This window comes from Dendropsophus ebraccatus, chromosome 3 (assembly GCF_027789765.1).
Source record: "Dendropsophus ebraccatus isolate aDenEbr1 chromosome 3, aDenEbr1.pat, whole genome shotgun sequence".
NCBI classification, from domain to species: Eukaryota; Metazoa; Chordata; class Amphibia; order Anura; family Hylidae; genus Dendropsophus; species Dendropsophus ebraccatus.
Window position 1 is genome coordinate 32,285,267 of NC_091456.1, and position 23,926 is coordinate 32,309,192.

General features: G+C 40.5%; 1 protein-coding gene across 3 annotated transcripts in view; it reads right to left on the bottom strand.

Annotated features, from left to right (window-relative positions):
• The window catches only part of MYO18B (myosin XVIIIB), a 402,342-nt gene that overhangs the window by 216,133 nt on the left and 162,283 nt on the right, over window positions 1-23,926 (bottom strand). For all 3 annotated transcript variants that reach the window (XM_069961327.1, XM_069961329.1, XM_069961328.1), the window contains 5 exons: window positions 22,797-22,944; window positions 21,616-21,775; window positions 17,530-17,713; window positions 12,654-12,864; window positions 4,457-4,566 (listed from right to left, as the gene is read on the bottom strand). In XM_069961327.1, coding sequence (XP_069817428.1) covers window positions 4,457-4,566; window positions 12,654-12,864; window positions 17,530-17,713; window positions 21,616-21,775; window positions 22,797-22,944 — 813 coding nt within the window. The remainder of the gene's footprint in view (window positions 1-4,456; window positions 4,567-12,653; window positions 12,865-17,529; window positions 17,714-21,615; window positions 21,776-22,796; window positions 22,945-23,926) is intronic.

Consider the following 23,926-nt stretch of genomic DNA (forward strand, 5'->3'; position numbering starts at 1 on the left):
GGTGCAGGAAGGGGATGCTGCCAAGTTGTCCTCTACCACTTATAGTAGTTGATGCAAGTAGGTAGGGACAGCTTGGAAGGTCTAGCATAAGGGCCCACTATCCTAGTACCCCCCTTCCTCCTGGTTACAGCAGCTGTTGGCATAACAATATCTCAATGAAATCAATTTATAATAAGTCCACTTATTATTTGTGTTCAGTAAAATAATATATTGCGGACCTTCTGCTTTATTTATCTCATTTCATATTTACTTAAATATTTACCAGAATAGCCTTTTTCTGGTTGATAAAATTCCTGCTTTATAGTTTCTCTTAGGCTATGTTCCAACTACGTTTTTTTTTTCCAGAAAAGAACGGACGCTGATTGAAATGAAAACAGCGTCCATTCTTTTCTCCAGGGGTGGCATTTCATTGAATTCAATTCAATTTAGGCAGTGTTATTTTAACACCCATTCACATTCGTTGAACAGCGTCCAGAAACAATAGCTGTTCACACAATGTAATGTACAGCCGGCAGCTGTACTTTACATTGTAGTGAATGGCCAACAGTAACCGCAAGTCAATTGTAAGAAAAATAATAATGTTCCTGCAGCATGATAGGGTTAACTTTGCTTTTTTCTGACTTTATAAAGTCAGGCTCTCCCCAGGATGGCTGGTTCCTAATCGAGAGTTCCCAGCTGCAGTCTGCTGACAGACTTAAAATCACGGACACAGACAACTGATGTACGTATCAGTAACATAAGTTTAAAAAGCCCCTCCCCCCTTTATTGTTTTGTGTTAGCTTTTATAGACAAAAAGTAAGGGGTTATTAGTCATGCGCAGTGTATTCAAGCATCGCAAATTTAACCTCCTCCCGCCACTGCACTGTAAATTAACATTGCTGCAGCCTATACCTGATGCTGCAGCGACGTTAATTTATGCTGCAGGATGACACAGGCGCAGGAGGTGCGCCTGTGTCATCCACAATGGGTCCCGGCTATCAGTGATAGCCTGGGAGCCGCTGCAATATCAGCACCGGTGTTGAGAGTTAACCCTATAGATACTGCGGTCAGCATGGCTACAGAGGCCGGTGGGGGGAGGAAGGGATGGCAGGGCGTGCAAGGGCAAGGGACAGAGGAGAGGGGGTAGACATAGGGACATCAGCTTATGTGATCATTATGATCCTATAAGCTAATGTCCAAAAAGGATCTGGGCATTGATGCATCAATGACCCCAGGTCGTAAAATGGTAAACATATGTGTCAGAGTTCCTGAAAAATTTTATTGTAAGCGAGAGTTCACAATCCTTTCTTCCTTTCCCCCCAGATCATGTTTCAATCACGCTCTGATCATCTTCGAACTCAGAAAGCTGTATATAGTTGTAGTCTCACAGGTACGATGGCAGCACAGTGAAATCTCATCACCTAATCCTATTAAGCCGATACAGCAGTATCAGCTGCAGGAACATGCGGAACGCCACCTGGCGGCCAGCAGTATAACACCATCCGTTGGTATGCAACGGATGGTGTTATACGTAGTGGGAACATAGCCGTATCTTGCTCTTACTGTGTCGCTAATCTATATGAAGTAATAACTCTACATAACAGGTTACATACTAGAGCTGTCCTTATTGAATGGCTGCTGGAAAGCCTCCTTATGGCTACTGTATGAGCTTTACTCTATTAATGGCTACTAATTAATATATAGTAGTTATCTGCAACTTCTTTTGTCATTAATTGCTATTATTATTAGCTGTTATAAAGCTTCCGTCTGCCATTGTTATAATTCATCCAGGCTGTAAAAACTCTATGACAGCAGCTCCCGTTCTAATTAATTGTATAGTAACACAGGATTTATTGCCATTGGAGATAATAAAATCAACAGGTTGAAGTCTTTCCGTGAATCCGAGCGATTTGCATTATGGAGAATCAATGGAGTATAGAATTTTAAAGATTTGCCATCTCTAATTGTCATTGCAGAAATAATGACTAATAAACCTGTGAGCATACACGCTCTGCAAATCCAGTATGGCAGAATCCTTGTAAATTATAAAACATTGTGCCCCGGCGCTGTGTGTTTGACAACTTTTCATTCATTCGAAGACTTCCCCTTAACTCCAACCTGCTGTATATATCTACTATCACTCATTCCTATTACCCTGCTCAGTCTCTCTGTAGTCTTCCTGAAAAGATTAACTGCACGCCCGGCATTAATTCTATATAAATGTTAAATCACATCGGAGCTTGGCCGCAGAGTCGAGACATACGAATAAAACAGATCTCTAAAAATAATGTTAAATAAAGGGAAAGCATTTTATTTAACCTATACAAGGAAAAGATATAGGGCACTTTTCCCATAAATCATAAATGAATGCCGATCACTGTCTCCTATGGAGCCATTACCATCACTATGCACAGGATGACTTCAGCCATCATTCTGGAGAACTGCTCCAATACTCTTACATTTAGTCCATTAACCATCCCAGGAAGGGACATTTTCATAGCTTGATATATCCAGAGTGTAGTTAGAGATATTAGAAGAGGCAATATCACTGAACACATATGCTGATATATATAAATATATATTTCAATATTGATGTCAAGCAGCAGGAATTGGTGCTCTGTTACGGCAGCGATATTCCTCCGACAGAACACTAAATCCCTTCTCCCGTATTTATTCTGCTCAGAACTACAGGAGCTTGCATGTTAAATCTCTCATTTCATGGGATGACTGCTTTTCCCTCTATTCTCCACCTAAATTATTCATGGGAGGCAATGAGTAGTCTTTTCATCTGCTCTGTTTCTTGCTGGGTGTTTGCTTACATATTTCACATTCGCCATGAAAAGTGTAAAAGATTACCACACATTCAAAACTCTTCTGGAAACAGATAAAAAAAAAAATAATTGCTTATAAGAATAGCCACCATAAAATACCAATATTCAATGACAAATGATATTTTATCCAGCTGAGAAATACAGTACAATATAGATGGGATGCGTGAAACATTATATTATCTGAAAAATTATACTCTCAAATTTAGCTGTGTATGTTATGATACAGCAAGGCCATGACTAGTGATGAGCGAACATATTTGTAAGTTCCTACGAACATGGCGCTAATTGTTCGGGTTCGCCGATCACAAACAATTTGTTTGATGATCGGAATGGTTATAACGATCATTTTCGAATAAATTTGAATGTTTTTCTCTCGATGTGCACAACTGCGTAAGTTTCCTCCAAACAACTCAAAAGAGCCAATGAATGTGTGGGAAGGAAGGGCACATCCGGTAATGTAGTAGCCATGTTTACCACTGCCATTACTGCGATTGGCTGTACGATTATCGTCATTACTTATGTTACATACATGCTATAAAAATGTGACGCTGAGGCAAATTTTCTCATCGTCTTTTCTGATTCTTGTGCTGTTCAGTAGGGAGAGTGAAACGAGTAGGGACAGTATCTGAGTTTTTATTTAGGCAGCAATATTCACAGTGGTAGTTAGTCAGTAGGGCTTAGAATGTTATAAAATTGTCAGTGTAGGGAGGGTGACAGAATCCAGCAATTTAGCACTATAAGGATTCATTTCCTAACCCTGTAGTGACCAGGCATCCATCATTGTCCATCCTGTCCATTATCTTCCCAATGTATATGAGTTCTCAGAGGCCCAAAGGGAAGGCTCGCTGGGACATCTTGACTTGCTAAGCTGACTGTATGTTGCGGCCTAGCATTGCTAGCACATATTGCGTAATACATGTACTGTATGCACGTCATTGCGTATATACGCACAGGTGAATAAAATATACACTAAAGCTACGCAGGCTCTGCTTTGCTGCTGGTGTACTAATAACCCCATGACCTCTGTACATTTCCTACTTGATTGGCAGCTGGAGAACAGAGGTCAGAGGTTATCTGTGCAGTGAAGCAGAGATTTCTGTCTTCTGCTTGTTAACCCTTTTTTGTGTTGCAGCATGTAAGTAAACATTGGGTCACTTACACAATGCAGTACATAAGGGGTTAAGCAGAAGGACACACATTCTTCTCCCCCAGGCCCCCCTCCTGCATGGGCCCCATAGCAGCTGCCTACCCTGCCTCTATGGTTGCTACGCCACTGCTTCAAATTGACAAGAGAAGACATTTTGTGGTTGTGGCCTAAAAGGGTAGTCCGGAGAGAAACAATTTTTGTAGGCATAGCTTTGATATAACTTAAATAAAATAAATGTATAATTTCTCTACTATTCATCTACTATTATACTAGTATAGGATAATGAATAACAAGCTGATCCGCTGGGACCCTCACTGATCATGAACACAGAAGGAAACTTTACCACAGATGACTGGAGGCCACCGTGTGTAAGGAGCCATTCATTAAGTCTTCATTGGGCATCTATACATTGCCATGGTGAGTGCGAATGTCCATGTTTTTATGGTTTGGTTTTTTTTAATTCCTGCTGCATACTAAATCAATTGCTTTTATATTATACCTTTCTCTCATCCACAGGTTCATATGTGGAAATATATTTCTTCATAACTTGTGGTGCCAGCACTTGAAAACGAAGTCGAAACTCTGTAAGGCCCATACGATCAGTATAACCTGAGGACACAAAACAGTATAAGAACGATTAATACCTGACTGTTTTATTTTACATGTACAGTCTTTTACACATTTTATTACAAAGTTTTGTATTGTGACATCGGATTTCCATAAACATAGTCGAAAGCTGAAGGGCAGCAGGTTTGAGACCACTGTCCTACTGTGTCCAGCACATATTATCATACCAATGATCTTCATCAACATTGTACACAGTCTTCTTTCACATGGGAAACTAGACCTACCCTAGTAGACTTAGGGCCCTATTACACGGAGTGGTAATTTGCTGAATTAGGCCAATTCGGCAGATCATCACTCTGTGTAATAAAGAAAACGATCAGCCGATCGTGTCTTTAGGTAATGATCTAAAATCATCGTCATAAAAGGATGCGTGGCCAATGGCTGATAATAGAGATGAGCAAATAGTGAAATATTCGAAATTCGATTCGAATTGCCCCCGACATTCATATATTCGATTGAATATCGAATCCTATTATAGTCTATGCGAGAAAAAAGTAGTTTAGCCAGCCAATCACAGTTAGAGTTTTTTTTTAAGTCCTGCCTATTCCTAGTGCCTGTCCCCCCCCCCCCCCCCCCCCCCCCCCCCCCCGCATGTTTATTGGCTGGAAAAAAGCGCCAGAGGGGTGGGAGGGCGAATCGAATTTTTACTGTGTTTTCGTTCTAATATTCGGAATAAAACTAATAGGTTGAATAGCGTAGTATTCGATCAAATACTATTCGCTCATCACTAGCTGATATCTGTGGGGGGAAAAAATAAAGTTTTACATACCATTAACCCTGATATCCTGCTAGGTTCGGCCCGCTCGCAACAGTGTTTGTGGACAGGCCCCTTAGCCAAGAAACTTACCTTCATCCTCAGTGTCCTGTGCACAACAGGGACATATTAGTAGGTTCGATTTGTCTGATTTCCCTTTATCCAGGTGCCCCCCTGGGTTTTTTGGTTAACCTATTAATTTTTTTGTTTTCATTTTTGTACATTTCATCCCTTGAAGGGATGTTCAAATAAAGTACATAAAAAGAAAAACTGTAATAGACACATTAGAACTCTGACGATATTGTGATACATCCCTTCAAGGGACGAAATCTTTAAAAAAAAATTACGAAAAAAAAATAGGTATAACTGATGGCTGAGCTATCGTTCGGTCATCAATTATTGACAGTGCATGGCCATCTTGACTTGAGCACCATAAGGATTAGCTTGGATGAGCATCAAGCTCGATAAAGAACTAAGCTCGAAGGACCATGCTCACTCAACACTAACCGATACCGATAATAGCAATGGAGATTCCTTGTGAATGAATGGTTGTTGCTCCGGTTATGCTCTGAAGAAGGCTGTGTACAATGTATCCTCTGGATAGGTGACATATTACAACCCTGGGATAACCCCTTTAAGGTGGATACAGTATTACATTTCTCATCTGATAGATATGTAAAATAAATGCTGCCTACATTAGGTGAACTTAGTCACCAGTCCTGAACATGTTAATGTTTGCTGTCAAGTGAAATAGTTTTTTCCTTATTTAAATAGATAGAATGGATGTAGTACTTTCACCTAAAACTTCCTAGCAGCGATTTGTTAACATCATTAATTCCCCAGAAGTCATTATGTTCTTCATCCTAATGGGCCAGTTCCATAATTTATCTTCGGCAGCAATCACATCTTCAGTCCATGTCATTATCAGGAACAATCATTAAGACATTAGCAATATATTTCCTTGCACGGTACGCAGGTATTTATAAACAGCTTGTCAGACGTGTGACCTGCTCGTATGAAGGATTTGCCATAATCAATTATTATGTATCTGCATAAACATCATAGGACAAATAAAGGAGCATTGCTATTCTAGATAACCGCGTGTAATACCAATCTGCTGCCTAGATAATGTATTTTTTAAACAATACTATTTTATATCTCTACCAAACAATGGTTTTAGGTACCAGTTCTTGAAAAAGGGTATAAGAGAGATGGAGAAAACCCTAGATATAAGAGAAAGTTGTCAAAACTAAATGTATTTCGACTTCAAAGTAAGATGATGGGATATATATTATTTTGTTTTCAAAACACAAGACAAAGTGAGAGATTTTTTAGTGTCTCTGTCTATTATGGAAAATAATGCTACAGTAGTGGTGATGTCGGTAAGTAGAGTTGGTTTTGCTCGAGTCCCGTCTAATGGTATTTGGATATCAGTGGCTGAAGAAGTTGGATTCAGCAGAAGGGAGTCCTGGAAAACATGGATTCAGCCTATGGCTGCATGCAAGTTTTCTAGGCAGCATTAAGGCTGCATATAACTTCTTCAGCCACCGGTATTCAAACGATCAGACAGCATGCTCAAGTTGTGCCTATCTCTAATGAATATGAAATGCCCCCACAGGATGAGATAATGATAGCTAGTGTTAATAGACGTTAAAGAGTTAGACATTTTCTGGAAGAATTAGGGTTAGGCTGGGTTCACACTACATTTTCCATCCCTTTATTGTTTGTGTTAAAAGGAAATGGCTTCGGTTTTTTATGTATACAAAAATAGTGTTGACCACATTTTTCTGTACCTTTAAAATTAATGTACTGAAATGGAAACTGTGAAAGGGGTGTAAAAATGTAGTGTAAACCCAGTCTTAGGCCGCTTTCACACACACACATATCTTACAGAGTATTTTGTATCAGTTAGTAACAGAGCTGAGCGAACCAGGTTCGGGTTCGAGTCCATCCGAACCCGAACGTTCGGTATTTGATTAGCGGTGGCTGCTGAACTTGGATAAAGTTCTAGGGTTGTCTGGAAAACATGGATACAGCCAATGGCTATATCCATGATTTCCACATAGCCTTAGGGCTTTATCCAACTTCAGCAGCCACCGCTAATCAAATGCCGATCGTTCGGGTTCGGATGGACTCGAACCGGAACCCGGTTCGCTTATCTCTAGTTTGTAACTTACCAACTAAATGACTATGTTTTTTTCCACTGAAAGTCTTAAAAGTCAATAAACATGGAATTTACAGACACATTTTTCTATAAAACACTCTCTAATAAAATGAGGACTGTTTAGGACATTTTACCCAGTAAAGTCAGAGTGGCAGAACAACTATGAATAAGGTCTGTTTCGTAATCAGATCTCAGATTAGGCGTTTTAAATACGAAATTGTGTCAGTTATCAATAGGGCTTCATCAGTATTGCATCTGTATTTCTGTATTGTAAATATTCATGGCCTACTAGGAAGGAAATTACACTGCATTCTTATTTTAAAGAGGCACTCCAGCAAAAATATTGTTCTTTCAAATCAACTGGTTTCAGAAAGTTGTAAAGATTTGTAATTTACTTCTATTTAAAAATCTCAAGTCTTCCCATACTTAACAGCTTCTGTATGTCCTGTAGGAAATGTTTTCTTTTCAGTCTGATACAGTACTCTCTGCTGCCACTTCTGTCCAGAGCAGCAGCAAATCCCCATAGAAAACCTCTCCTGCTCTGGATAGTTCCTGTCTCAGTCAGAGGTGGCAGCAGAGAGCACTGTGTCAGACTGGAAAAAAAAAAAACATTTCCTGCAGGACATACAGCAACTGATAAGTATGGGAAGAATTTAGATTCTTAAATAGAAGTAAATTACAAATCTATATAACTTTCTGAAACCAGATGTTTTGAAAGAAAAATATTTTCACTGGACAATTTCTTTAAAAGGGGCACTCCAGGCAGGAGGTGTTTATTTCAATAATTCCTGGGAAGCATTGTGTCACACTTGCTGATAATGTGATTGGGAATTGCCATTCACTTTCCACTGCCCAACAGCAAATTCAAATGCTGTGATTTATTTTATGATTTTTCTTATGGACTTTACGCACAATAATTCAAAAATAAAAATTGTAGTATAGGCCCTGTGTGAACTTTTTCATTCACGGCATGTGGTATCGGTAGACAGAATAAATCTTCTACAAAGGAATTCTGGGACAATACACGTCTTAACTGTATTTTTCCGCTATAGAGAGAACGGAAAATGTTTTCCATTGTAGTAAAAAAAAATAGGAAAGGAGTTAACATAATGTGAATCATTGAATATATCTAACACAAAAAGAATATTAGCCCAGTACCACAAAATTAGGATTGATAGAAAGGACAATCCCCTGTTTAGTATGCTGAGCTTTCCCATGCTACACAGGGGATTCATGTGATGGAACGAACTAAGGTAAAATGATTTCCATCCAACAATAAGAAAATGTCTTTACAGCGCATTGTAATCCAGGTTGTCTTACAGCTACTGGGTAATTACAAAAAATAAGAAGAATAGATTTTTTTATTTTTTTTTTGCTAAACCTGTTAAAGGAGTCTATAAGGCTTAAAACATCATCACCTTTTAAATCCCTACTGCTTCAGCACTTCGGTGAAGACCTACACATACGTAGACATGCCTGCTTCAATGGCCGCTTTAACTGTCAAGTAGTTGCATAACTTTATTTGGGTACTGTAAGTTGCTGTTAAATTGAATGTACCGGCAGGTACATCTCTTTAAGATTTATACATCAATAGACCAATGCCGGCACGGGGATGCTGGTGCAGCGGTCCTTATTTTGAACCACAGACAGGTTCCTGCACACGGTGGTCTATTCCTGGTCACCGCCCTGGCCTGAAGCACTGGAGGCGGGCCTCCCCACTGCCAATGTGAGCTTCTGCCCTCCCCTCTGTGATTGATTCTAATGGAGCCGCTTCACAGAGGGGAGGGCCAATCGTCACACTGGGGGCAGGCAGGCCCACCTCCAGTGCTTCAGGCCGGGACGATGACCAGGAACAGACCGGCGCCGTGCGCAGGAACTGGCCCGCGGTCCAAAAAAAGGACCGTCATACTGGCATACCTGTGCGGCAGTGGTCTATTGAGCTATAAATCTTAAAGCGGTTTACCTACTGGCGCATTGTCTTTAAAATTTTATATATTTATTGTACTAAAATATACTGTCATTTCTTGAATGCACTGAAGTCAATCTGCAGTGCAGAGGTTTAATATTTCTGTACATCATCGGTATGAAAATGATGCCTCTCAGCCAATGGGGTCCATAGTTTTAATTTTTTTCTGCAGGCTAACAAAGAAGGACTCAAGTCAATTGAGTCTAACCAAGTTAAGCTAATACCTCAGTTATCTTTCCAATCCTGCTCTAGCGTAGTTACTGTGTTCCCACTATTGTCACCAGTCCTGATGTTTTCAACAAGTTTCTTGAGATCCCGTTGACCATTTCCAATGAATGGTTCGATGGTTCTGTGATTACGCCCCAATAGCTTAGTAATTTCTAGAAATCTTGTCGTTGGAAAACGTTAGAAATGATTGCAACTCAAGCATGTCAAGGTCCATCCGAACCTGAGCGTGCAGCATTTGATTACCAGTGGCTGAAGAAGTTAGATACAGCCCTAGGAAGTCCTTGAAAACATGGATACAGCCTATGGCCTATGGTTTGTCCATGTTTTCCAGGCAGACTTAGAGCTCAATCCAACTTCTTCAGCCACAGGTAATCTAATATCACACGCTTGGGTTTCAGACAGACCAGAGCATGATCAAAATGCAAACATTTCTAGAAAATATACATAAAAATGATGATATGGTCAAAGTACCCACTTGTCTAATAATTGTGCACTCAGTAAATAACCCTTTCCCCAACACTGATTCATACCTTCCCTTTAATTAATGAATTAATAACTTAATTAATTAAGTCAATATATTATCTAAATATATCACCAGTCATCCAATCCCATCATAAATCTACATGTTAGAATAGATTTATTTGACATTATTTGAACAAAGTAATATCTCATTCTTAGGTTACCCACTATGTAATTATCATATTAATGATATAAATATCATATTAATTTATATGTTAATTCTTTATATACATTTCGATGTACTATACAATGTCTCTTCCCTTTTTTGTAGCCTTTATGCAGTTGCACTTACATGCATTACTTGCATTTTTTTTTTTTTACTTTGCTTAAAAATGTAATAAAAAATCATGTGCTTGACCTCTATGTAATAAAAATCTTTGTTACAAAAAAAATCCATTAAAAAAGTTATAAAATATTCTTTATAGTCAGAATAAGTAGTAATTCCTATTTAGGAAAACTTTTCTTACCATGAAAAACCTCATTGAACAAAGCACGTCATTTTGTATTCACATTATTTTATTTGTACCACCGCCTAGTTCCATACATATTGGAAGAATCTGTGAATCTATGCTAGATGCTAGATATTGCATTGTACTCCCTGCTGTACTAATATAAAGCACTTCCTTTTTAGTTTTTTTTCTTTACCAAGTACATCTCGAAGACATTTAAAGTGACTCTTTACCCACAATCTGCCTCCCCAAACCGCTTGTACCTTTGGATAGCTGCTTTTGATCCAAGATCTGTCCTGGTGTCCGTTCGGCAGGTGATGCAGTTATTGTCCTAAAAAACAACTTTTAAACTTGCAGCCCTGTGTCAAATTGGCGTGGCCTAGTGTCTGTGCCCTAGGATTGCAACAACACTCTGTCTCTTCTCATCACTAGGAATGCCCCTGGGCAGGATTTTTCCTATTTCTCACCTGTCTGAACACTGCACAGGTGCCTTAACGATCTGGCCACAGTGTTGCCACAGGTGATGAATAGGAGAAATTGTTCTAGGGGCATTCCTAAAGACAAGGAGGGCGGAGAAGAGGGACGGAGGGGTGTTGCAATCCTAGGGCACTATAGGCCATGCAAATTTGACACAGGGTTGCAAGTTCAACCCTTAGAGGACTGGGCCAATTAAAATGTTGGCATTTTCATTTTCTCCTCCATGTACTTAAAAGGCCATAGCACTTGAATTTTTCACCTAGAAAACCACATGAGCCCTTATCTTTTATTTGGGGGGGGGGTCATTTTTACGCTGCTCGCCCTGGGGTGAAACTGACTTGTTATATATGTTCCTCAAGTCGTTATGATTACAACGATATATAATATTATAACATGTATAACTTTTATTGTATCTGATGCCTGTGCCTGTAAAAGATTTAAACCATCGTTAAATATATGTTCCTTAAAATCGCTCCATTCCCAGGCTTATAGCGGTTTTATCCTTTGGTCTATGGTGCTGTGTTAGGTGTAATTTTTTGTGCCATGATGTGTTCTTTCTATCGGTACCTTGATTGCACATATGCAACTTTTTGATCCCTTTTTATTACAATTTTTCTGGATTTGATGTGACCAAAAATGCGCAATTTTGCACTTTGGGATTTTTTTGCATTTACACCGTTTACCGCGCGACATCAGGAATGTGATAAATTAATAGTTCGGGCGATTACGCATGCGGCGATAACAAACATGTTTATATATTTATTTATTATTAATATTCATAACATGGGAAAAGGGGGTGATTCAAACTTTTATTAGGGGAGGGGGCTTTTTATTAATAACAACACTTTTTTTTTCACTTTTACACTTATACTAGAAGCCCCTCTGGGGGACTTCTAGTATAAGCACTCTGATCTCTCATTGAGATCTATCCTGTATACTAATACAGGATAGATCGATTAGATAGGCACTTTGATTGCTTCCGGCTGCTGGAGCCGGAAGCAATCGAGTGCCGAGCCGGGATCAGTGCCATTACGGCGCTGAGCCCGGCCAGAGCCGGATGTGTGGACCGCTCCTCCGAGACACCACCCGGAGGACACCGGCTCCACCCTTCTAGACACCAGGGATGGCTGCATTCAAGTAATCGGATGCAGCTGTCAACTTTGAAAGCTGCATCCGATTACTTTATTAGCGAGCACGGCGATCGGACTGTGCCCACTAATAGCCGCGGTCCCGGGCTACATGCTGCCACCGTGACCGCAGCATGTAGCCCGGGACCACAGGGACCCCACCTGTCAAACGGACCCCAGGACAGATCTTGGATTAATAGCAGCTATCCGAAGGTAAAGTGGTTGGGGGGGGTCAGATTGTGGGAGTCGCTTTAACAGAGTCGCTTTAACCAAGGAAACAACCAATAAAAAAGATGAAAATATAGTGAAACGGTGTGTGTACACAAAAATACATGCACCATTTAAAAGCAGCTGACATTGTCCAATAAATACACAAGTCTCTTACCTATCCTGCAGAGACGCATAGCATCTAATAGCTGAGCTCCTGCAAGCTGAATTCTTACAGTGGGGACATCAATAGCAGCATTAATTGGATCTCCTGCTGTTCCTTTGCAAAGTTGTGAGCTTTTGCATTCTGTGCCATCCATCCCCAGTCTGGGGACCAAACAGTGTACAAAATGTATCTGGGACCGTTTTAGCAAATTCATCAGAGCGTCCTGGGGCAAACAAGGCAAGCAGAAATCAAATTGTGTCAGATCATTTTCTGTTAAGACATGTGCTCCTGACATCCACAACACATTAAACAACTTTGTAGCCCATTTAAAAAAAAAAAAGTATTCTGCACTTTCCCTAGATTATACAATGAGAACTTCAATGCCGATGAAGAACTTTTATGTATCTAGGCAGTACAAATGTATAAGAGAAAGAATAAAAGGAAAGTATTATCTTAAATGTAAGAACAGAAGTCATAAAAGCTGCATGAAAAAAAAATCATTCTGGGTTTTAAATCAGCCTAAAACATCTCAAGTACAGAATCTCTTTCCCATATTGCTTTATTTCTACGTCATAGAGCCCAGCTATAGGCTATGTTCACACAACGTCAAAAAAAGAAAAAAGGCGTCCGCTTTTTCTTTTAAAAAAGACGTTTGTTATTGCCGCAATTTAATTTACCTAAAATGGGATGACGGACGTCCAATGCACACAGTGTATAAAATAACAGACGTTGTCTGCGTGGACGTCAGAATAATGATCATGTCAATTTAAGGCTAGGTTCACATGACGTCTTTTTTGGATGTTCAACAGTCAAATAACGTCTATTGTTTAGCTGTTGTTTCAAAATAACGGACGTTATTTAACCTCAGAATGACGGGTGTCCAAAAAGACAGTAGTCGAACAGCCAAAAAAAGACGTTGCGTGAACTAAGCCATTTTGGACGTCTATTGCAAACATACACAGTGACACAACCAAAGGGCAATTAGTCCACCTAAACTAGAACAATGTGGCAACAGCCGTCATTGTACTGAGGGGCAGCCAGACAGCTAATTGACGTCCGTCATTTTGAGTCTAAAGTGATGGACGTCAATTAGCTGTCTGGCTGCCCCTCAGTAATTTTAAACGGAGCTATAAAAAAAAAACATTGTGTGAACATAGCCATACAGTAAAAATAATATAGAAAACAAGTGCAAGTGACTCATACATATACAGTATAATAAAGGTTAGGTTCACACTATGTAAAAAGGATGGCCGTCTTTCATAATAACGGCCATCATTGCGCAAATAATGTTTGTGATGGCATTCACAATAAAGGCCGTTATTATGGAAGAAGTCCATAATTTTTACATAGTGTGAACCCAGCCAAAAACTAAATACATTGAACATTATGTCTGTACTGTTTAAAAATGTGCCTGGGATTCATATACTACTAGACATGAAAGAATTACTTTCAAAGAGTTGAGATATGTTACAAAATGGGTTCATTCACATTGTGGAGAATCAATGAAGAACAGAACGTCCGAGTGTTTATTAATGCGATGAGATGGGAAGATCGATTCATCAAGTTCAAGATCCTCAGCAAATTCGGCATCTCTAATTATTACCCTACGTTAGATCAGAGGGATATGCTATTCTTCATCAATGGCATAAGTTTTTTTCATGGTGTGGGACTATGGGTCCGGTCACAAGTGTCCATTTGACAAGTTTCTCTCAAGATCCATTTTCTAACGGCAATCACAGAGACTATCTCATTTTTCATTCCTGTTACAAACGTGATCTTGATGGATCCATTTTTAGGATAATGCAACAAGATGCTATAGGAGAGTCGAAAACAGAGATGAGCGTAACTCGAGCACCCTCAAATCCGATAATTTGGCATTGAAATAACAAATGCAGCCCTGAGGCTGCCTGAAATAGATGGATGCAGTCATAGGCCATAGGCTGTACCCATGTTTTCCAGGATTCCCTAGGGCTGCATTCAACTTTTTTTGCAACCAGTATCCAAATGCTTAAATCCTCTTTAATCTGAAGCCATGGATGAAATGGCGCTGTCACGGGGAAGCCGCGGTCCGTTGTTCGGACCGCGGCCCGTTTTTTGGACCGCGGCCCGTTTCCCATGCACTGTGCCATTCTATGCACCAGAACCGGACGGTGCACCGGAGGTAGGGCGGCCTGCCCCCAGTGGGAGGGAATTCCCTCCCCTGTATGACACGGCTCCATTAGAATGGTGGTACATCCTCTTTAACAATCAGGCTCCTGTATGTTTAATTTACGTTCATCTCTAGTGGAACCATTCTTTTTTTGTTTTGTTTTTACAAAACGTGCACTCAAAAACAAACAAAGAAAACCAAATGGATCCATAATTATGAAAAGGATCTGTGGAAAGCAGATAGTTAAGTCTGGTGGGGCAACAAATATTCACTTCAGGCAGGGGGCGGGGGGAACATAATAAAGAACTTATATTTAACACTCCCCGTGCCTGCGCTGCACCACGTCCTGCTCCAGGGGCACCTGCCGGCACTCTCCAGCTCTACCTTCTTCCACCTCACGACCTGGTTAATGGATGCCCATTAGCTAGTCAGTGACTGGGGCATGGAAACAGCTGCAGTCACTGATTGGCTGATGGGGCATCCATCAGCCAGGTCAGGCATTTTTCCCCGAGTCATAATGTTATCAGAACTCAGGGGAAAGTGCTTTCTAGCAGAGTTCCCGGACTTTCTGGCATGGTAATTAGCAGGCACGGGGAGAGGTAAGTAGTTGTGCCTTATGATGTTCCCCCCTGCTTCCTAATCACTCGTGTTCCTCAAGAAAAAGACATTTATCTAAGATACTAAAGCTTGTTGCACCAAAGAATTTTTTTTATTGCATCATTTTTGATGAATTAGTAATAATTTCTCCTAAACCTGTGAATTTTAGTATTTTACAATTCGGTTGATAAAGCTCAATCAATTTTTTTTTAATTACTGAGAGCTAAATAGAAAGAACATATGAACTATCTGATACGCTGGTATAACCGCTGTACCACCGTTCCACCCATAGTGTAATGCGTCGGGCTGTAACTAAAGTAACTAAACCTTTTTAGCTAATAAAAAAAACTATTGTATGTTCCAGACTAGACCAGTCAATAGCTCTTTTCTTTCTACATGGTCTTAGAGATTTATTCTACATAAATACTTCATGATCCAAAGATGAGCAGTTTACAAGAGCAATTTAGAGCCGCAAGCTCATTGATTTTCTTGAAAAAAGGAGAAACCAAGGGTCGCTTTTCATGTTGTTGCTTTTTGAAGAGATGTTTTATACAAATATAGCTATTATTTCAACAGGTGTAAGTACAGCCATGTCTTAGTGTGCTACTTATGGGGTACGTCTGGCATACTATCCTGAGAAACGTCCAATGTGTAGATATATTCACACCTGTTAAACTAATAGATGCTTTTGTATGACACATTGGACTCTTTTAAAGTGTCACTGCCGTTTCAAAAAACATTTGATATGTCATAGAGACATCATAGAAGAACTTGATCCGACAGCAGCCAGTAGTGAAGCAATGGTGGATATTTATTCAAATAACATATATAGTGGCAACTTTTCGACCCTGTAGGGTCTTTCTCAAGCCTTGAGAAAGACGCTATAGGGTCGAAACGTTGCCAGTGTGTATGTTGCTTGAATAACTATCCACCACTGCTTCACTAGTGAATGCTGTCGGACCAAGTCTCCAAGTATTATTAGGTAGACAGAATTTGTGCACAATAATGTTACTTGCCAGTGCACGGTCATAACCCTGGGCTTCTATGTTAAGCCACACAGAAGGGGTTTAATCGGGATCATCCTGGTCAGAATGTTTGGACCAGTACCGATTGGGAGAACAAGCAGGGAGAAGACCGCGCTAAGCGTGGTCCTCTTATGGCTTTGTGTCATGTGATCAGTGGGGCTCATAATGTAAGTTTATGGAGCCTGACTGATTATGCTGACGCAGAGCGGGGAGCGGAGCGCTCTGCCACGTGGTCCCATCTCTGCTCATTCTGATGATTGGTACGGGTCTGAACACTCAGACCTAGACCGATAAAAAATTTTTACATGTTTCTATGACAAAGTTTTCTATGGTGACAGTGAGACTTTAAGGATTGAGAAATTGTAGGAAATACTTGTATATATGATTTTACTCTTGCTTATAGGTTGGTAGCAGATCCTTTCTAACTCTTTTCTAGTTCATTTAATATAATATATAATGTAAACATGATACAAAATATTAAATATATAATAAATAAATACACAATAAAGGAATTGGCATAGAATTACTCAAATTTACACAGAAAAAAAGGGAAATGACACTGCACAAAACCCTGTCCACTTGTTGTTTGACTTATTTTCACTTAAATGGTAGGTAAATTGTTTGTGCGTCTGTGCAGATCAGTGGATCAAACATTTTAAACATTAGCCATGTGACGCATAAAGCTCAAACAATGTGAAATCTACGAGAAGAAGGTTCGAGTCACATCTACATCGAGCATGCTCGAGTCGATCCAAACCCGAACTTTTGGCATTTGATTAGCGTTGGCTGCTGATGTTGGATAAAGCCCTAAGGCTATGTGGAAAACATGGATATAGTCATTGGCTGTATCCATGTTTTCCAGACAACCTAAGAGCTTTATCCAAGTTCAGCAGCCCCCGCTAATCAAATACCGAACGTTCGGGTTCGGATCGACTCGAACCCGAACCTGGTCCGCTCGTCTCTAGCTGCATCCCATGTTGTTCTTCTTTGTCCTGTATTCTATAGTGAAACTGCAATGGAGGCATCGGACAGTTCCTCCAACACAGGTGTAAACCAAGCCAAAGCAAGACACATAAATTGTTTACGTCTGTAAATATACATTATAAGGTACACTCACCATTTGAAGTTTGATCTGGGCACATACTGACCTCCTCTTCACGGCAGCAAAGCTGCTAGCAAAGGTTTTCCTTACACAACTAACTCTCTGCATGGCTTGCTGAGACTTTCCCTCCATTCCGGCAATAGAGCGACAAATCAATGGGAATTTAGCTCGAGGTGAAAATAAGTCTTTCAGGTAGTCACTAGAAGACAAATGAAAAGGATAAAGTTACCTTACAGATCTTGTCTGACACAAAACCATATAGCACAAAGCAATTTAAAATTTACTAGTGTTGAGTGAGCATGCTCGGTGCTTCACAGAGTATCGGGGTGCTTGATGAGCAACTCAACTCAATAGGGGTCTTCAGCATTTAATCAGATGCCTCCTTCTCAGCAGAGTCAAGGGTGCCTGGTTCACCTATTGCATTTTTTTTTGTTCTAATTTTTGTTTATTTGGTCCCTTGAAGGGATGTTTAAATGAAACGTATAAAAATAATACCGCCAGAATTCTAATGTGTCTTGCAGAAGCCTATTATATTTTTTATTTTAAATGTTTGTATATTTCATTTAAACATCTCTTCAAGGGAAAAAATATATACAATTTTAAAAATGTAATAGGTTAACCAAGCACCTTCCGCTCTGCTGAGCAGGGAGAACTTGGATAAATTTTTGAGTCTTCCATTGATTTCCATTGGGTTAATTACTTGAGTGGAGCAGTTGGGCATTGAAAATGCTTGACTCGAGTATCGAGCACTTGAGTCTTAAAAGCAAATGTACCATCGGGTACATCGCTTTAAGATTTTTACATGAATAGACTGGCGCCAGCGCAGGGATGCCGGTGCCGCGGTCCTTTTTTTTAACTGCGGCCTGGTTCCCATACACGGCGCCGGTCTATTCCTGGGCATGAAGCACTGAAGCACTGGAGGCGGGCCTGACTGCCCCCAGTGTGATGAAACCCCTCCCCTCATTGATTCTAATGGAGTCGTGTCATGGAGGGGAGGGGGTTTCGTCACACTGGGGGCAGGCCTCAGGTGCTTTAGGCTGGTTCCCGGGAACAGACTGGCGCCATGCTCAGGAACCAGGCCACGGTTAAAAAAAAAAAGCCGCAGCATCGGTATCCCCACGCCAGCGCCAGTCTATTCATGTGAAAATCTTAAAGCAGTGTACCTGATGGTACATTCACTTTAAGTGCCTTTATATTTACTATACAGCATTTGGCTATGTTTACTCTACGTAAGTTCCACAGAAATCACGGCCATGATTTCTGCGGTACTTGCGTAGTGCTTCAGGCTGAGGGAATCCCGGCCAGAGTGTATACACATGGTATACACTCCGGCCGGGATCCCTAGCGGTCAGTTTTCTGTCAGTCAGTTTTCTGTGGCCGCTATTCACTGAATAGCAGCCGCAGAAAACCCTGTCATTTCACACAATGGAGCGTGCTCTATTGTGTGCAGTGGGGAGTTCTGATGAAGGCGCGCACGGATGCGCCCGCATCAGAACTCAGCGGCGCTAAAGATCACTACAGTACTGGCCGGGATGATCTTCTCTGTGACCGGTCGTTTCGTGACCCGGCGGGTCACGGAACAGCTGGTCTCTTACCAAATGTGAACATAGCCCTAGATGTTATTATAAAGAACAATTATATTTCATTTGATATAATAAATAATGTGTACGGTGGCATCAGAATAAAGAGTGTATTGTCTCCTTTACTGTTTTGTTCTTATGCCAGTTACGTTTATCTTGTAAAGTTTTAGAACTTTTTACTGTCTATTAGATTAACTGCTTCCAATGCCTGTTTTCTTCTTCTTTCAAATAAAATATGACAGGTAAAGGAATCAAGAAAAATCAATAGGGAGCAGTGCTCCAGACATCCCTGTACACTATGGTAAGCCTGAGAGCAAATGACTAAAATAACAATTGCGATGAGATCTGTGCTAATGTGGCGTACACAGCGTACCGGGCTCATACCAAGCAGTCTCTAAAGCCTCTGCTAATCTCCCTCTTTGCTCTCAGACTACAGGAATTAAAGACATTAGTGCAATAAATGAACAAAACCCAAATCGTCTCGACCTATTTCATTGCAGGTTATATTGATTGGAGGTGTAAAGAGTATAATGTTCTGATTACATTTCAAGCGAATTGCATGTACCCACAGTCCCCATAACGCTATAAACGTCAGCTGACTCAAAGTGAGTTTTAATGAAGATAATCATTCGGGGACTAACACAATGCAGAATAGAAATATATTTTTTAGGCGGCTGGAAAGAATGCATCCATTTGTTCACCTAGCTTTATGTTTTCTCCATTTCTTCTATAGCTATAGATGAAGTATTAATTTATGACTCCATGGTAATATATAACACAATTAAAGGCACAGGATATGGTCCGGTAAGTATATATCGTGATGTGATGGCCGCTTGTACCCACTGGTCATCTGGGCTTTTTAATTAAATACAGCTTATGAGAATAGCAGATACATGAAAGGAAGACAGTACCACTTATCACTTGTAATGGTGCCGTGTGGAGTAGACATAATTACAACTGCTAAGTTATAGACTTGATTTTAAAGAGAACCGTTCACCAGGCGATACGCTGCCTTTTAATTGGCATCAAGCATGTAGATTTAGGATTCTCTGGTACGATTCTTCGATATAAGAAACCACAATATATAGTATCCAATCCAAGGCTTTATTTACAGTAGGATCTTTAAGTAGGTCTCTATACTAAAGCAAAAAAATTTTTTTAATTATAGAAAAACATTGAAAAGGGCACATCAATAATATAGTATTGGTAGGGGCTATGAGTTGTTTTTAGAGCCCAAATGAAAGAGTCGGAGAAGCAGCTGCTTAAAATACTTCCACCTGTAGGTTGCAGTTGCACTTTTTGTTTTTTGGTCTGTATTTTAGCCACTTGCGGCACACAACCTACAGTGTGAACAGAGGCATAGATGTGCTGCCAATTTTTGTTTTTATTCTGTTGTATGTTGGGGGGTTTGGCTGCCTCCAGTTGGCTTGCACTATAAATTGAGATTAGTTGGATCCTTATCTGCCCAGTTTGTAGGCTTAATGTTAGCCCAGGAGAGGTCATTGCTAGTGTGGGAATGCTAGTAGGTACACTCTGTTTGATCAAATGGCTTGCTAAGATCCTCATTTTTCAATATCTATAGAGCAGGTTTTTAATTGTGTTTACGCCGGGAGGAATATGTACGGCACTTGCACCTGTAGGTTGCTGTTGCACTTTTTGTTTTTTTGTCTGCTTACAGCTTACATAATCGATTATGTTGGGGCACACAAGACCTTCAAAAAATAAGCATTAAAAACATAATATTGGAGTGCTGTCCTATATTTTTGCATTTCTGGATATTCTCACCAATTGGCAGCATTGGTATATGGAGACATGCCCCCAAAGATATAAGCAAAATATGCTGTGTGTTGTCATAAGCCTAGAAAAAGACAACTGAAGGTCCCTGTGAATAAATTATCAAAAATACTCATAAAGTGCCTTCTATTCCTTCTTAGATAATAGAGAAGCACTCCTATCAAGTTTCCCCAAAAATAAGTCAGTGCCTTATATTTTTTTCCCTCCCCAAAACTGACACTATATCTTATTTTCAGGGGATGTCTTATTTCTCTCCCCTCGGCCTGTAGGGAGAGCTAGGGGGAGAGAAATAAGACAGCCTCCCCTGAATACTCACCAAGAGCGGAAGGTCCCGGGTGCGGCGGGTCAGCGGCGGGTCCAGTGTGCGACGGGTCAGCAGCGGGTCTGGCGTATGCAGGTCAGCAGCGGGCCAGCGTGGGCTGGTCAGAAGTGCATCGAGAAGTGTGGCGGACATGGGGGCCATAGACCAGACTGTCTGCGGTGACGGTTTCAGAGGTCTACGAGGGGATTAGGTGAGTTCTGGATGGCAGCAGGGGGCAGCAACGGGTGGCCTTACTTTAGGGGGGTGCCTTACTTTTGGGGGGTGCCCTTGTTTAGAGTAGGAGGTTGCCTCACTTTCGGGGGGATGCCTTACTTTAGGTTAGAGGGTAGAGTAGATGGGGTGTCTTATTTTTGTAACCTTTTTGCCCATGACATGATGCTTTCTGTACATAATGTGGCTACTTACATTTTAGACTGCTGAAGAACCTGCACAGCATTTTCAGCAGATAAGTTCAGCTTGGCTTTGTTGATCCAGTTGGAAGCATCATATCGCACAGGATCTTTACCCAGCTGGTGGAAGATCTCAAACTGGAGGGGTTGTTCACACTTTCGAATGGATGCAGAATCTGAAAAGCAAATCCATTTTTCTTCTGTTTTTTAAATACTCCTGTTCATTCTCCATGGAATACTGTAAAAGCTTCATTACATTATACAAAAAGGGAATCTGCCAGCTCTATATCATACTCAGAGCTGCAGACATGGGCAAATAGCTAATAGTGAGATTAAAAAAAAGATATCTTTGCTGATGTCTTGTATCAAAGAAAAAATAAATCACGTTTTACTTCTAAGCGGAAGTGTCATAAAGGTGTGGCTGAGCTGATTGATGTACAAGGCTCAGTGCTGGAAACCAAACCTGTACATTAAATTTGCACGGCAAAGAGGAGTGTTGGAGTTAGAAAGCGTGCATACTGCAGCTCAGCACTACCTCTTCAGCTCTTGAGCTTAGAAATAAAACAAGATTTTACAACTTTGCAAACAGCCATCAACTTAGAGACAGGCTTCATTTGTTATATCCTCTTGTTATATCAGCTATCTGCTATTGTGTGCAGCTCATGATAACAGACTCGCTGACAGATCCACTATACAGTATATATATATATATATATATATATATATATATATATATATATATATATACACATACATACAGTATAATGCTTATGTATGGGTATTCCATAATGTCATAGACATCACATTTATCTCCCTATACAGCAGGCAATAATGTATATTTAAAAAAAAAATCTGTGGCTATCATTTTTTATGCTACCAACCACATCACATTTCTGGCTAATCAATACTCAATTTATTGTCATTCATTTAGTAAGATCTCTATGGAGATGGCACCAGTAGACCTAAGACAAAAGACTAATATGCACTGAAAATAATGGTCTGTCTGACTTATAACATTATAGACTAGAAAATTATATAAGAAAATGTTAGCAATGCCCTACTGTACTGTTTCTTATACAGTAAAAAAAAAATTAAAATAAAATACTGAATGGTATTCTTTTGGTCCCTTCCGAAGTGATGCAGCTCCATGGATACATTCATTGTAGCCTACATTCTGACTAACTTTTGAATCCTTACCTTGTGTTTCTTCACCTTTAACTTCATAGTATGAACACAACCGGTTGATCACATTGTCATCTGTGGAACCTTGGATGAGAACCTCTTCATCGAGAATCCACAGAAGACCTTTCTTCTCTTCCATCTGATTGCTGGCTTGCACATTAATCTGTAACAGAATGTGAGCATTTAGTATATGAACTATCCTATCTATCTATCTATCTATCTATCTATCTATCTATCTATCTATCTATCTGATTGGCTGAGGTTGCTGGAAGCCATGTGATGCGCTCCAGCCAATGAAAAGGCTGCCGGTGCGCAAGCGCACTGGCAGCCTTTTCCATCTCCAGGACCCGGAAGTCAGAGACATCGCTGGATGGCGGACGGCGGTGACGGTGAGGCGCACGGCGGGCGAATGGAGTGGCGATCGTCACCGGAGGGATGGTGAGTATGGTGTCTGTGTGTGTCTGTGTTTTTTTTTTTTGGGGGGGGGTCCCACGGGAGTTGTCCTTTAACTCCTTATCATGTATTTTATGTGATTTAAAGTGACACTGTCCCCCCCTTTTTGCATTCTGACATCTCTACACAGGTGTAAAGGGTAAATTTTGCAGTTTCCATTCCTTATTTTATATCATACGTCATGGTGCTTGTTCAAGTAAAAAGTCATCTTTTATCAACTGCAGATTGTGTTTCGTGGGCGGGGCCTCGTAGCATTAGCGCCACTTAGCCCCGCCCACAGCGCCACCATTGGTCCCCCTTGACACCCATTAGTGGGCCGACCTATAGGGGGTGGGACCTAGACCTTTAGGCGAGCCTGGTCCAATGGCCGGTGAGGGGGTGGGGCCAACTGTGGCATTGTGGGCGGGGCTAAGTGGCGCTAACGCAGCGAGGGCCCACCCACTTAACACAATCTGCAGTTTATAAAAGATGACTTTTTACTTGAACAAGCACCATGACGTATGATATAAAATAAGGTATGAAAACCACTAAATTTACCCATTACACCTGTGTAGAGATGTCAGAATGCAAAAAGGAGGTGACAGTGTCACTTTAACTAATAAAGCTTATTGTTCTGATTGAATTTGGTCCAGTTTGTAGGATTTGTATTGTTGTTTGCAGCCCTGGACTGGCTGTGTTTGGTCTTTATAGGA